This window comes from Corylus avellana, chromosome ca9 (genome assembly GCF_901000735.1).
Source record: "Corylus avellana chromosome ca9, CavTom2PMs-1.0".
In the NCBI taxonomy this organism is placed as follows: domain Eukaryota; kingdom Viridiplantae; phylum Streptophyta; class Magnoliopsida; order Fagales; family Betulaceae; genus Corylus; species Corylus avellana.
Window position 1 is genome coordinate 4,695,037 of NC_081549.1, and position 9,624 is coordinate 4,704,660.

Below are 9,624 nucleotides of genomic sequence, written 5' to 3' on the forward strand. Positions count from 1 at the left end.
GGCAGATATTAATTTATTAACGGTAATTATCTGTTATGTACTATTCGCTACTAACATATGCGGATCACAAATAATGATTTTAGAGTATGTGGATACTGTTAATATAACTGCATTAGCATATTCTCTTTATATATATATATATATATATATATATATATATAAAATCACCAAAATGACGTAATTTTGGCGTTTAATGCCAAAATGATGTCGTTTTGCATTTGGTATAGAGTTATGTTTAGGTTATTTTGTTTAATCTCATCTCATATCTCACGTACTTACACCCACACCATGACACTAGGGCTTAAAAAAAAAATTATTAAATAGACCCAAAATACTAAAAACAAGTCCAAATTATTTTGAAAATCATTTAAAATAAGCTATAATAGATATTCAAAGAAGGCCAAAAAGACTACAATAAACCAAAAAGGCCATTACCTAATAGGTAGAAAGCAAAAAATAACTACAAAATCGTGCAGATGCGGATATTGCCAATAACTGTATCCACATGTACAACCCTAGCACAAATGAAGAAGCAGTAAGCTCTCCAACAACTTTCCTAACTAGAATTACTGTACTTGAATTAAATACAAAATAAGTAACAAGAAATGGGCCAAAAAATTGCACGATCATTAGTATCTAGGGCGAAAAATAATTAAACAATCACGACATTTATGTAATATATGAAATGAATAAGTTAATTGAATAGCTTGAAAACAAGCTTGAGTGTGTTCAAAAAATAAATGAACCGAATTTGAACAAATTATTTAGCTTGATGACAAACTCGAACTTGACTCGTATTCGAAAATAATTAAGCAAACAAAATTTGAACATTAAATACTTAGTTCGACTAGGCTCGATTGCAACCATATTCATAGCCTCTACATTGCTTTATCTTATAATATGATTGATAATTCTAAAAATAAAGGAGGGTTACGATGCTTTGTGAAGTCAACATCCTTTCCCATTAAATATAAAAGATGATAAAACCCATTTCGAAAAAAGAAGCACAACTTTACACCCTTCCTTCCTTCTATGTATCCTTTTTATTTTTGTCCATACACCTGCCTACCTACGTACGTATTCAAAAGTTCTCTTTGCACATTGTAGAGCAGCGCTCGCTGTATCGCAATACCACTTTATCTGTCTGTCGACAATTGGTCATATTTGTTTATTCTTAAAGTAGACAATTTATGTTTTATCAGAAAACTTTGTTTTTAACAAAAACAATAATAATAATAATGAAAAAAACATATTAATAAAAATATACTATCTTTTAATGGCAAGGGCATATATACTTACGGTTTGGGAAAGATGAATTGAAAGGACAGAAATGCTCTCCTAGGTTTGTGTATGGAATCTGCAAGGGTAAATTTTTGTTTCTTTCTCGAATCAACAAAAATCCACAGAGCCGTCTCTTGGGTTTGGAAAAATGATTTTTTTTTTTCTAGAGTAAAGAAAAACCTACCATTTTTCCTCTGCAATTTTCAATATTGAAAAGCAAACAACTTTTTTTTTTCTCAAAAGGTTTTGTTTTTACGTTTATTAATATATTTATACCTAAACTCTCAAATTGTGCCGACCATTATGGTTCATAAAATATGTAGGCTATCCTTAAATGCTTGAAAATGACATTGATAGTAAATATGGCATGATATCCATAGATGCCTGCAGGCTGCAGTCAGTGGGAGTTTTTATGAAGCCTTAAATTCGGTCACTCATGACTGCCCATTTCTCGTGAAAGCCTACGTGAGAAAGAATTTCCTTCTTCGACTTGTTTCCACTTTCCAGACCCACAAATCTCCCTCTCTCTCTCTCTCTCTCTCTTTCTCTCTGCTTTTCCTCTCTCTCTGTCCATGGTGTAAGAAAAAGAAAAGCACCTGGACCGTGTGAAGCCTGTACCAAAACCTTGTACGCGGTACTCTTTTTCCTTCTCATCTTTCATTACTCTCGTTCATTCATTCCCAGCAGCCTTGCCTCTCTGGTATTTTCTTTGTTTGTCTCTAAAATCATCTTCTTTTTTGATAAAAGGATTGGCATTCCATGCTCAACCCATGTTACATAATGCGGGCCTTGCATCTCTTTTGTTTGTTTCCTCTTGTTTTGGTTCTTGAAGCACTTCCTTTGATATGGGTCTGTGAGTTTTGGTCCTAAATCTTGATTGGTACACTTATTCCTTGACTGTAAGGGATTTGGTGTGCTCTGCAATGCTCGTGTTTCAAGGAATCTGAAATCCGGTTTCTTGAAACGGTCGAGGGGGACACGGGGTTTTGGATTTCTGGGATTTTTTTTTTTTTATCTGGTGAATGCCTTCTATGGTTCCCAGCAGGGTCTCTGAATCCCTTTGTTGAAGTGGGTGATACAAGCAGCAAGAATAAAAAAAATTGTGAGGAGGAAAAAGTGATTGTAGAGAGAAGTGGGATTCTAAATATTCTGGCCTTCTGATCACTGTTTTGGAGTCTGGAGAATAGATTTTAATTATTTTACCAGTGCTGCCCCAGCAAAAGAAGGCAGCCCTACAATGGCGATTTTGTTCTTTTTCTTTGTTTTGCTAGCTGGGTTTCTATCAAAATCCCAGCTCGTGGGTGCTCAGCTCCATGACCAAACTACATTACTAGCCATAAACAAAGAGCTCGGAGTACCTGGTTGGGGAATCAACAACTCAGATTACTGCTCTTGGCCCGGCATTGGCTGCGGTTCGAACCTTTCAATGGTGGAAAGGCTTGATCTTTCTCGGCGCAACCTCCAAGGTAATGCGACTCTAATTTCTGAACTCAAAGCTTTGAAATGGCTTGACCTTTCTAATAATGATTTCCATGGATCAATTCCTTGGGCTTTGGGAAATTTATCTGAGCTTGAATTTCTTGATTTGTCACTGAATAAGTTTGGAGGTTCGGTTCCTAGAGAATTGGGCAGTCTCAGAAACCTTAGAACATTGAACCTTTCCAATAACATGCTTGTGGGAGAAATACCAGATGAGCTCCAGAGTCTAGAAATGTTACAGGCTTTTCAAATTTCTAGTAATAAATTGAGTGGTTCTATCCCACTTTGGGTGGGAAATTTGACCAATCTGAGAATTTTCGCAGCCTATGAGAATGATTTAGGGGGTAGAATTCCGGATAATCTGGGTTCATTTTCTGAGCTTCAATCCCTGAATCTGCATTCAAACCAGCTTGAAGGTCCGATACCTAAGAGCATTTTTGTTTTAGGAAAGCTGGAAGTTCTGGTGCTGACCCAGAACAAATTAAGTGGTGATCTTCCTGAAGAAATTGGGAACTGCAAAGGCCTTTCTAGTGTCCGAATAGGCAACAATGATCTTGAAGGCATGATTCCTAAAACAATTGGAAATATTAGCAGCCTTACATACTTTGAAGCCGATAGCAACAAGCTTTCTGGTGAGATTGTCCCGGAGTTTGCTCAATGCTCTAATCTCAGCCTCCTAAATTTGGCCTCTAATGGATTTAGTGGAACTATTCCTCCGGAGCTTGGACAGCTCATGAGTCTGCAGGAGTTGATTCTCTCTGGCAACAGTTTGTTCGGTGATATTCCGAAATCGATTCTCGGGTGCAAGAGTCTTAACAAGCTTGATCTAAGCAATAACAGATTCAATGGCACTATACCAAATGAAATCTGCAACATGTCGAGATTGCAATACTTGCTCTTGAATCAGAATTCAATAAAAGGGGAGATACCTCATGAGATTGGAAACTGTTTGAAACTGCTTGAGTTGCAGATGGGTAGTAACTACTTAACTGGAACAATACCTCCGGAGATTGGTCATATAAAAAACTTACAGATAGCATTAAATTTGAGCTTCAATCATCTCCATGGGACATTGCCCCTTGAGTTAGGGAAACTGGACAAGTTGGTTTCTTTGGACGTCTGTAACAATCGGCTCTCTGGTAATATCCCATCTGCTCTTAAGGGCATGTTGAGCTTGATAGAGGTTAATTTCTCAAATAATCTGCTCACTGGACCAATACCCAACTTTGTACCATTCCAAAAGAGTCCAAATTCAAGCTTTTTAGGAAACAAAGGGCTCTGTGGAGTGCCATTGGCCTCTTCATGTGGAGGCTCTAGTGGTTCTGAGCATGAGAATGACCATCATAAGGTCTCTTACAAGATCATACTAGCTGTTATTGGTTCTGGTTTGGCAGTTTTTGTATCAGTAACTGTAGTTGTTCTGCTGTTTATGATGAGAGAGAGACAAGAAAAAGCAGCCAATGCCACAGGGGTTGAAGATGACGTAGACAATAACCGACCAACGATAATCGCTGGCAATGTCTTTGTTGAAAATCTTAGACAAGCAATAGATCTTGACGCTGTTGTAAAAGCGACTTTGAAGGATTCGAATAAACTCATCATTGGCACTTTCAGCACAATTTACAAGGCAGTTATGCCTTCCGGGCTGATTCTATCGGTGAAGAGACTTAAATCCATGGACCGGACTATAATTCATCACCAGAATAAGATGATTAGAGAGCTTGAAAGGCTGAGCAAACTCTGTCATGATAATCTAGTGCGACCCATTGGATTTGTTATCTATGAAGATGTTGCTCTTTTACTACACCATTACTTACCCAATGGGACATTAGCCCAGCTTCTTCATGAATCTACCAAGCAACCTGAATATGAACCTGATTGGCCCACACGACTTTCCATTGCGGTAGGAGTGGCAGAAGGGTTGGCTTTCCTTCATCATGTGGCAATTATCCACCTTGATATTTCTTCAGGTAATGTTCTTTTGGATGCTGACTTCAAGCCTTTGCTTGGGGAGATTGAGATATCAAAGCTCTTAGATCCATCCAGAGGCACCGCAAGTATTAGTGCAGTTGCAGGCTCATTTGGCTATATTCCACCAGGTAATTTTTTATGGTACTCTATGTTAGAACATAAATAAATGATTAAATTTATCTCTTCCTATAAACTTAAAACTTTTGTGATAAGTGGTATTTAACACTCTGCAGTCAATTCTACAGTAAAGAGTTCGGTGTCTGTATAACCGTTGCTTTTATGAAACTATCACACCCCTGATCCTTTCTCTCATATTTGACTCTACCCATTTGTTTTTGCATTCAGAATATGCATATACAATGCAAGTTACAGCACCAGGAAATGTTTATAGCTACGGTGTAGTTTTGCTTGAGATCCTTACTACCCGACTACCAGTTGATGAAGAGTTCGGTGAAGGGGTAGATTTGGTGAAGTGGGTTCATAGTGCTCCAGCAAGAGGGGAAACTCCAGAGCAGATACTTGATGCAAGGCTTAGTACAGTTTCTTTTGCTTGGAGGAAGGAAATGCTTGCAGCCTTGAAGGTCGCATTACTCTGCACTGACAGCACACCAGCAAAACGGCCAAAAATGAAAAAGGTGGTGGAAATGCTTCAAGAAATAAAGCACAAATGATGGATTATTGTCATGAGTTTTTATGTAGGGAACCAATAGGATCAAGGCTCTGGAAACTGATGATAAATCTTCATATCTTAAAGGAATGGGAATCATGTTTTAAATTTTCAGCTCATTCCTGATTTTATCTTCCACAAAGGACGAGGTGTGGAGGTGGCAGTCCTTCTACATTTGTTCAGGCTGGATAGTTCTCTTGGATCATCTATCTGCTTTTTCTGTATCAAAGGGTTATTGGGAAATGGCAGCTTGTAATCTGTTTTGAGTTGGAAATGAAACTAGGTAGTGGGTCAATGCAAGGAGAGTTATCAAAGGAGACTGAGTTTCTGAAAGTCAATTACAATTTGCTAGTGAAGTTCTCTTATACTTAAAACTGTGTTTAAGATCTTCCATTGTATTCTGCGCAACTCCCCTTTCCATGTTTGATTCTGAATTTTTATTTACATGAAAACATAAGGTGATTTCCTTTTTGGCTCGGTAGGAAGTAAGATGAAAAAGTGAAAGTATATATATGACTATTTGTGGGGGGGGGGGCTGTCTTAAGATTTTATGTTATTATGCAAACACGGCAAATGGTTCGGTTTGTTGATGCTTTTTCTATGATGTTTTTTGTTTTTTTTTTTTTGTTAAAGAAGTGTTATGATATGACATAAAGGTAAAAATAGTTTTGAGTATAATACGAATGATTTGTGTTTTGAGTTGTCTGTTAATTTTTTTATTTTGAAAAAGGAAAACAAAAAAAGTTATCAAACAAAGCCAAAGCCAAAGAATCGGAATTTAAACTTTATTATACGGATGCTTTTTAATTATATCGAGCATCAAGTCTATTGCAACTCACAAGTCTCTAGATTTGATTGAGTTTAACCAATAATGTAACTGTTATTCTTTTGAATAACTAAATTGCAAGAATTTTGAACAAATATATTATCTCTGATTCTCTCTGCCTTCTTATAGTAAACGAAAGTTTACAAATAATACTTAAAAAAAAAAAAAACTTTTAAAATGTTTTTACATGGGTTAAAATTTGAAAAGAAACAAATTGTGAGTTTAAATTTAAGAAAAAGAAAAAAGATAGGTTCAAATTTAAGAGATAACATAAGAAGTTAAACAAATAAATGTTTTCACTTTTTAAAAAACTTCCATTTATTTTGCAACATTCAAGGAAAACATGTGGGGATAGAATGAGTATAAAATTTGAGACACCAATAATTCAAGAATAGGGACCAATGGATATTGGCCTAATCGGCTGCATATGTTTTTGGGAGTTGCACAAAACAATTCATTTTTGGAGAAGATCACCAGTATGCTTCATTACTCGGTGTGAAATTGCAGCTCAGAAAGGATTACAATGTTTTGTCAATGGTGGTAATAAGATAGACGAATTTTCAAATACAATATAATGGATCGTATTATTTTTTGATCTTTGTTTTGATTCTCTGTAATTTTCTTTTGCTTTGGTCTTTGGTTTGCTGTTGCAATTTTATTTTCACTCATCTATATATTAAAAAAAAATTAAAATTAAAAAGAAAAAAGAAAACCATGATTCTTTGTCCAATAGACAAAAACCAAGGTTGGTGGAATAAATCTGCTGAAATAGATAGGAATCGAGGAGGCACATGATAATGCTAGACATGCATTTTACGCTCAGGCGAATACAATTCGCCTTGCATAATGCCTATGCCCACAATTCTTCTAACGAAGTATTGAAGTTAATGTCGCATTCCAAGTGAAGAAGAAGAAGAAGAAGAAGAAGAAGAAAAAAAGCATAGGAAATTAAAACATAATCACAAGGCAAATATAATTGCAACCAAACATGAAAATCAGAGAGAAACAGAAGAAACTCACTCATTCTTGTTTGTCATAATCACACCTGGCTGAAAATTTATTAGGCAGAACTTATTGTAATTAGATTACAAGTAGCACACCGAACATAAAAATTGGAAGAAAGAAAGAAACACAAGATTTTCTGACATTTATTCAGATCTATCTTTCCAAGCATCAAAAAGGAAGAACATAGTTTAGGACTAGGAAGTTCTATCAGAGCAGGAGGGAACCAATTAATTGAAAGCATGAAATCTTCAAGATTCAGTGCGGGACTTAACAATGAAATTCTGGCGACTGATGGGATTCATGACCACTGGTGGACCTGCAGTACGAGGCCATGCCTGGAATTTTTTGTCGGTTTCTTCCCACCATTCCTTGTTTGAAACAGTTTTTGGAGTAGTACCTGGATCATCAGAAAAATCAGCAATTGTCTCATCGTATCAAGCCACAACAATAACTTAACAGGACTGAAGCTTCAAGTAATCGTGCTTTACTTAATCTGGTGAATTTGGCAATGCCCAAATGGCTTCACATTTATATAAGTGAAGCTTCTGTCTCTACACTCCTTCTCTTGGATATGGTCCTTGAAGTGTTTCTCTTTATCATCTTTCTTAGATTTACTAAACCTCTCTTTTTTAAGGATTGTACTTATCTCCCATGTAATAGTGTAGTTCAATTTTCAGTAAAATTTTGTCATTCATCAGGGCGAGGGGGAAAAAAAACCTCACCTCCAAATATCTTCTTATCAGCAAGATAATGGTCACATACAAATGCGATTGCAAATGATCCCATGATAGCAGGTACGATGTACTTGGCAGCCATGTTCAAACTGCATCCACGAAAGAGAACCCAATGTCATGGGAGGTATGACACTGAAAACAAATATGCCTATGTGAAATGCACAATAATAAAAGAGGGGAGCATAACCAACCATAAACAGCCCGCTACATTTATTTTAAGGTCCGCATATCTACCACAGGTCTCAGCTATATAACCCAGTTACAATTATCAACTGGAAGTAAATTGTCTGGCTCATATTTTTTGCACATGTTAAAGGTTAGAGCTCTAAATTTACAATAAAGGACAGACTGATAAATAATCTAAACAATCACAGGGGAAAGAAACATGATATATGAATACATTCCTGATAAATATGCTCTCCCATTTAGAAACTGATAACGAACTTCAACTAAGGTGGTAAATAAAATTTCTAGTATATCAATCTTGCATCACAAGGAAATTCATCGACGATGACGCGACGATATCTGTGGGAGCACCACTATCCTCGATTTGTGTATACCCGAGCACCTAAATTATCGGACAACATCCTGCCATCTCTTTAGTGGTACATCAAGTTCAGTCCTCACAATCCTGCACGTTTTGTAATCCCTAACTCTCTCAAGATCATAAACACTCCTCCCCCTCCCACCCCAAAAAAAAATTCGTATGTGCTTTAATAACCAAGCAATTATTCCAAACTAAAGTTAAGAAATTGACACTAAAAGCGACACAAAATCATCTAAATCTTCATCGAGCACTTAATTCTCATAATCTTTGCAAAGTAAACCTCACTAAATCTTGATATTTAACCATAATCTCATGCCTTCTAATTAATTTGTCTCTACTAAGCTCAACTTTTGTACCGCCTGCACTAATTTGTCCTCTTTTCTCTTTTTATATTTTTCCTTTCATTTTAGAGTACCGACTTCTTTTTCCCGTTTGGTTTACAAACATTTAAAAAATGGAGAACTCAGCCAAGACAAATAGTTGACACTCGCATAATTAGGCTGAGCTTCTACTTTTCTCAGGTCCCGACAATGAAAGACGACACTTGGAATTTCTAACCCTCTTTGGAACTTGTTGCCCTAATATTTTCTCAGCAACCAAACAACCAAATCATAGATCTACGGTGAAACAAATTCAAACATTGAATTAAATTGGAACTATATTAAAACATAAAAAGCACACAGAAATCAGCATCCAAACAGATTGAAGAAAAATGAGAAGGAGTCGGAGCCCTAGGCTGTTTCTTATCATTTTTTATCCGTGTAGGTCGAGGAACCAAACAGGCCGTAAGGGTTATAGATTCAAAACTTTAAGAAACAGAGAGAGCCAGAGAGGAAATCACCTGGAGGCTGATCGTCCACGGAGCGTTTCGGTGTTTCCCTTGAACCTTCCAAGGCCCGTTTCTTCTCTACCAAACAGAGAGAAGAAAAAAAAACAGAGAGAGAAGTTTTAATTTTTGTCGTACATATCAACGATGGCGTTTTGGTCTTTGAATTTTTTTAAAACGTGTTTTTATTATTATTATTATTATTATTATTATTATTATTATTATTTCGTTTGTTTTATTTTTAAAAACTTTTTTTTTTTTCATATTTTTAAAAATTTAAAATGAAGC

The 9,624-nt window shown here is 36.2% G+C and overlaps 1 protein-coding gene and 1 long non-coding RNA gene across 3 annotated transcripts; one reads left to right on the forward strand and one right to left on the reverse strand.

Annotated features, from left to right (window-relative positions):
• The first annotated feature begins 1,685 nt into the window (after nt 1–1,685).
• Nucleotides 1,686–5,763, forward strand: LOC132162539 (leucine-rich repeat receptor-like tyrosine-protein kinase PXC3). 2 transcript variants are annotated; one of them, XM_059572782.1, is made up of 3 exons: nt 1,687–2,747; nt 3,207–4,859; nt 5,077–5,763. In XM_059572782.1, exons 1-3 carry the CDS (start codon nt 2,519–2,521, stop codon nt 5,400–5,402), a joined length of 2,208 nt encoding a protein of 735 aa, XP_059428765.1. In that variant the 5' UTR covers nt 1,687–2,518; the 3' UTR covers nt 5,403–5,763. The 2 variants fall into 2 exon arrangements, with proteins under 2 accessions (XP_059428764.1, XP_059428765.1); XM_059572781.1 differs by having other exon boundaries at nt 1,686–4,859.
• A 1,463-nt stretch (nt 5,764–7,226) lies between these two features.
• On the reverse strand, nt 7,227–9,461 carry LOC132192268 (uncharacterized). Its single transcript, XR_009441330.1, has 3 exons — nt 9,352–9,461; nt 7,952–8,052; nt 7,227–7,626 (listed from the first exon to the last, which is right to left on the reverse strand). It is a non-coding gene; the product is annotated as an uncharacterized LOC132192268 (long non-coding RNA).
• Nucleotides 9,462–9,624: the final 163 nt, after the last annotated feature.

Excerpts from the sequence above, each read along its gene's own strand:
- LOC132162539 (XM_059572781.1), top strand. The coding sequence starts at position 2,519 with ATGGCGATTTTGTTCTTTTTCTTTGTTTTGCTAGCTGGGTTTCTATCA. Across the intron at positions 4,860-5,076 it reads ATTTGGCTATATTCCACCAG|AATATGCATATACAATGCAA; the intron begins GTAATTTTTTAT and ends TTTTGCATTCAG.